The sequence below is a fragment of the Phyllostomus hastatus genome, unplaced genomic scaffold, assembly GCF_019186645.2.
Source record: "Phyllostomus hastatus isolate PE091 unplaced genomic scaffold, TTU_PhHast_1.1 phas_scaffold_21, whole genome shotgun sequence".
Taxonomy (NCBI): Eukaryota; Metazoa; Chordata; class Mammalia; order Chiroptera; family Phyllostomidae; genus Phyllostomus; species Phyllostomus hastatus.
The window spans coordinates 15,266,964-15,272,963 of NW_025334017.1; the positions used below are offsets into that span (position 1 = coordinate 15,266,964).

The 6,000-nt window shown below is 33.7% G+C and overlaps 1 protein-coding gene across 1 annotated transcript in view; it reads left to right on the forward strand.

Annotated features, from left to right (window-relative positions):
• LRRC69 (leucine rich repeat containing 69) overlaps nt 1-5,355 on the forward strand; it is a 54,263-nt gene extending 48,908 nt beyond the window's left edge. The window contains exon 8 of the mRNA XM_045861373.1: nt 5,236-5,355. Within this exon, the coding sequence (XP_045717329.1) occupies nt 5,236-5,355 (120 nt within the window). The remainder of the gene's footprint in view (nt 1-5,235) is intronic.
• The last annotated feature ends 645 nt before the right edge of the window (nt 5,356-6,000 follow it).

A 6,000-nucleotide genomic window follows, 5' to 3' on the forward strand; every position in this document is an offset into this window, starting at 1 on the left:
TTACCCCCTTATCCCCCCTCACCTCCCCTCTGGTTACTGTCAGTTTGTTCTTTATTTCAATATCTCTGGTTCTATTTTGCTTGCTTATTTGTTTTGTTGATTAGGTTCCCCTTATAGGTGAGATAGTACAGTATTTGTCTTTCACTTTCTGGCTTATTTCACTTAGCATAATACTCTCTAGTCCCATCCATGCTGTCACAAAAGGTAGGAGCTCCTTCTTTATTTCTGCTGCATAGTATTCCATTGTGTAAATGTACCATAGACTTTTAAAAATATATAAAAAGTAATCAAAGAAAGATACTGGATAATTATAAAGGGGTCAATCCAAGAAGAAGATATAATAATCATAAGTATCTATATAATCAACATGGGAACAATTAAATATATAAGACAATTATTAATAGACATAGAGGGAGATATCCATAGTACTAAAATAAAGTAAGAGATTTTAATACTCCACTCACATCAGTGGATAGATCATCATGACTGAAAATTAGTAAGGAAATAATGGTCTTAAATTACACATTAGATCAGATCAACTTAATAGGCATTTATAAATATTTCATAAAAACTATAGAGTTCACACTTTATTTTTTAAAATTGAATTTATTGGGGTGACATTGGTTAATAAAATCTATAGGTTTCAGGTAAATAATCTATAGTACATCATCTGTACATTGTACTGTGTGTTTACTACCCTAATTCAATTTTCTTTCCATCACCATTTATCCCCCCTTTATTCTCTTTCACCTCCCCCCACCCTCTTTTTCCTGTGGTTGTCACATTGCTGTCTGTGTCTATAAAATTCTTTTTCTTTCAAGTGCACATGTAACATTCTTCAGGGCAGACCACATATTAGGCCGCAATATAAGCCTCAATAATGTCAAGAAGATTGAAATCATATGAAGCACCTTTTTGGACCATAGCATGAAATTAGAAATCAACTACAGGAAAAGAAATGAAAAAAAGACCCCACAGTTTTTTCTCTTTTAATAGAGACTAAATAACATATTACCAAACGATCAATGGATCAGGCAAGAAATGAACTATCTAAAAACAAATAAAAATAAAAACACAACTTTTCAAAATTTATGGGATGTAGCAAAACATCTCTAAGTAGGAAATTCACAGCTATATAAGGCGAACTCAAGAAACAAGAAAAGTCCCAAATAATCTAACTCTGCACCTAGAGGAGCTAGAAAAAGAAGACCAAATGAAACCCTAAATAAGCAGATGAAAGGAAATACTTCAGATCAGAGCAAAAATAAATGAATTAGAATTTTTTAAAAGAACAGTAAAATAAGAGCTGATTCTTTGAAAAGATAAATAAAATTGACAAACCTTTAGCTAAACTAATCAAGAAAAAAGAGAGCCCAAATGAAAGTGAAGTTACAACTGGCATAGCAGAAATACAATCATTAAAGAATATTACACTTATTTGCAACAAATTTTAAAAATCTAGAAGAAATGGGTACATTTCTAGAAGTATATATAACCTTCCACTGTTGAACTGGAAAAGTACAAATTCTAAACAGACCAATGGCTAGCAATAATAAAAAAACTCTCAACCAATGAATGTCCAGGACCAGATACTTCACAGGTCCTAACCATCTTAAATTCAACTATTTCAAAAATTTAAAGAGAAAAAATGCTTCCAAATTTATTTATGAAGCCAGCATTACCCTGATATAAAATCAATCAAAGGCATTACAATAAAAAAAAAATAACAAGAAAGAAAGAAGGAAGGAAGGAAGGAAGGAAGGAAGGAAGGAAGGAAGGAAGGGAGGGAGGGAGGGAGAAAGAAAGAATAACAGATCAATATCCTTGATAAACATAGATGCAAAAATCTTAACAAAGTTTAGGCAAACTGGATTCAACAATATATTAAAAGGATTAGACATCTAGACCAAGTGGGACACATCTAAGTGATGTAAGGATTGTTCAACATCCATAAATCTTTCAATGTGATACATCATGTTAACAAAACAAAGAATAAAAATCATAATATAGAAAAGAATTTACAAAATTCAACATCCTTTAATGATAAAACTCTCAACAAAGTGCGTATAGAAAAAACATATCCCAACATAGATGGCCTTTATAAATAACAAATCCACAGCTAATAACATACTCAATGTGAACAGCCTTTCCTTCAAGATCAGGAGTAGGACAAGGAGGCCCACTGTCACCACTTCTATTCAATATAGTATTTAAAGTCCTAGCCACAACAATCACACAAGGAAAATAAATAAGGGCATCCAAATCAGAAAGGAAGAAATAAAACTTTCATTATTTGCAGATGACACAATACTATATATAGAAAACCCTAACGATACCACTGCAAAACTGTTAAAACTAATAAATTAATTCAGTAAAGTTGTAAGATATAGAATCAATACACAGAAATCTGTTGCACTTATGTATACCAATAATGAATGATCTGAAGGAATTAAGAGGACCTATATCAACATTTCTCCAAAGAGGACATATGGATGGTCAATGGACATGAAAAACTGCTCAATATCACTAATCAGGGAAATGTAAGCTGAAGCCACAATGAGATATCACCTCATACCTGTCAGAATGGCAATCATTAATAAATCTACAAACATCAAGAGTCAATTGGTGAAGATGTGGAGGAAAAAGAACTATTGATGGGATTGTGAATTAGTGCAGCCACTATAGAAAAATGTATGTGATTTCTCAAAAAATTACAAATAGAGCAATCAGACAATCCAGCAATTACACTTCTGGATATCTATCTGAAGAAAACAAAAACACTAATTTGAAAAGATATATGCACCCTTATGTTCATTGCAGCATCACTAGTAATAGCCAAGATATGGAAGCAACCTAGATGTACATCAGTAGATGAATGGATAAAGAAGATGTGATATATAGATATAGATATGGATATATAATACAATGGAATATTATTCATCAATAAAAAAGAATGAGGTCTAGAGGGTATTATATTAAGTGAAATACATCAGAGAAGAATGGATAGCATATAATTTCACTTACATGTGGAGTCTAAAAAAACAAGGCAAATGAATAAACAAAACAATAGAAACAGGCCTGTAAAGAAATAACATAGCCATTTGGTATTCAGCATCATCCTTTTAAAAATATATGAATAAACTCTTCTTTAACAGTTAAATGTAATCCAATTATTCAGTATGATCTCATCAGAGTAGATTTAAAATGCTATACATAATATATCATTGTAAAACTGCTTATGATGTTTTACCCCTGCACTAATGTATTTATCATTGATATCCATGTGTCAACATCTTATGTTCTATATGTTGTTTTCCCAATATAATACCTATATTCTTGAATGTCTTCTCTGATATTCCACCCTTTCTAAATATCTTTTCTGTCCTCTCCAGGTAGCCATATCCTACTCATTCTTCAAATCCCAGCCTATCATTCTCTTTTGAAATCTTGCTTAATATGCAGCCTAGGTTGGTGTCTCCCTTCTCTGCACTCATATAGAACCTATAATTGGGTTCAGCCTTATGATTTTAGTTGTGTGTGTGTGTGTGTGTGTGTGTGTGTGTGTGTTTATGTCTCATCTTTCCAAATGGAGGCTAAAAAGATTTTTAGAGACAGGGATTTTTTTTTACATATCTGTGTATCTTTGGCACTTTACCTAATGTGGTGCAGAATTTAAGTTGCTTGTAAGTTGTCACAACTCTTGGTTGCAAGTTAAAGAAACCCAACTCATACACTGAGTAATAAAGGAGGCCCAGGGCTGTGTCAGCTGAGTATTTAATCATCCTGGATCAGGTAGCCAAATTTATCACTGGTATACAGTACATTTTCTATGTACTGTATCTGCATTTATTTGTCTTGGTTTGGCCCTCATACAGGAGCTCCCTAAACTGTGTCCTCTGACAATAGAAGAACAGCTTTCCTCTCTCAACACATGCAGGGAAAGCCCTGGGTTTGATGCTCTTTGGCTTTATTTGGCATTATGGGGTCATGTGCTCGTCCTGAGTCATGTTGTTTATCTTGAGTCATGGAGTTGGATGAGCTGCCCTCTCCCTCCTGTAATATGTGCACTCAAATTGGAGAAGGGGTGGTTCCCCAAAGGAAAGGTGAGCTTTTGTTTCAGCATAATGGGAAATTGATGCTGGACAGGCAAAAATAAAATGTCTAGTGGGGATTTCAGTAAATATTTGCTGGTTAATAATCTAAACTTTCTTATAGGAAAGAAGGCAGGTTTGCAGAGATCCTGTACCATTTTCCACCTTTATCTAAAATATTTTATCATTAGAATAATGCCATGGATCCTTTGAGCACTCCATAATCTCTGTTGGAGGTAGATACGAAGATGATATGATGTATGACTTTGGCTTACCAATGATGTATCACCAAAGTTGAAAGGCTATTACTCTCTCAAGGAAGGATTAATAACTTTACTTAGGTGTTTGAACCTTTAAATGGGCCCTAAAATTCTTTTGTGGAGGAGTGAACAGAACAATAATAAAATTTCTTGCTGTGGATTGTGATGATGACAGCCCAATAGGTTTATAATAAAACTAAGTAGTGTGATCAACCAATTAAACTACTGGTTGTGCAGGTCATTTTTGGATTCTCTGAAAGCTACGTTGACTTCAGCAGTTGTGTGTAAAGCATAAAAATGGTAAGCTTTTGAGGTTACCCTTATTTCCAATATTAGTGGTCAAGACACTGTGTCAGCTAACAGTTGTTGACTACCTATTTTGTGCAATAAGAAGTAAGATTAGAGATATTTGAAGTACAAAATCTTAAGCCATGTATTGGACAACCTGCCTGAAACCCCACTAGTGAAGATTTTAATGAACATTGCAGACAGAGCACAGGCAAAACCAAGGTGTCCACTGCATAGTTCAATAAATGTCTGCTGATTAATTCATTTAACATCCTTGTTACAGAAGTGAGGTTTGCGATGATTTTGCATTGTAATTTACCTTCATCCTAACCATGTTATGGCTGGACAATATAGTGTGTTTGATAAAAGCATTGAATTAAAATAAAAGTCTTTTATTATTTGAATTTATTTAGTGTTGAATAAGCCTTTCCTAGCTAGTTAAGTTTGTGTGGAAGAAATATCAAATCAAGCATAAATAGAATAATGTGTCCTTTAGAAATCAATGGTATGAAATTTCTGAGGAAACTAATATTTATTTTATTCAAAATGATTTATTGAGCAATGCCTGAATTTTATTTCTGATCTTTACTTTTTAGAACTGGAAGATAAGCAGAAATCTACATCACGTACCCCTTCGAATATTAATTTGTTCTTTCAAATGTTTTAATCAACGTGGCAGTAACCTGTTTGGAATTGCCAAAGTGCAGAGCAAGTGAGATGCTCATGTAGAGTCTCATGAGATTTGCTTTGTGAGCTCTGCACATACAGTCACATTGTGCCCTAATTACGATATCATGCCTTGTCTCTTCTCTTTGTCAATACATTAAGCAAAGGAGGAAAAATAATTACATACACATATCCCAATTTAAGTCTTACAGCCTACCTCAATTGTTTAGACTCCAGGTGTACTGTTCCTTCTTTGACTTAAAAACAAAATAATAAATGAGACAATTAAGATCTGTGTGGTGAGTGTTATTCTTTTCTGTCATTCCAGGACCACCAACCTCCTTTTCTGGTATTTAGAGACTTTGATGGAGACATGTTTTGCAAATGAAATTGCATGCTTTACAATTGAAAGAGAATCACTTTTTAATGTTAGGGTGCTGTATCACCTTTTTATAGTTCAATTGAGCCCTTATTTTTTAAGAGGCACTAACATCTTATTGACCAAGATAAAGCCTTCATTCTACTTGTAAATGAGTAGAAGGCTGGAAACCCAGGCTTGGTTACTCCTAACATTACTTTGTTCCTGCTTTTAAAGTAATGTATATATGTTTTCCCTCTCACAATTAAACTGACAGAAGCCAGGGCAGTAGAACTGAAATGAGAATTTGACTCTTCCTCTGCGAAGAACAGAAAAG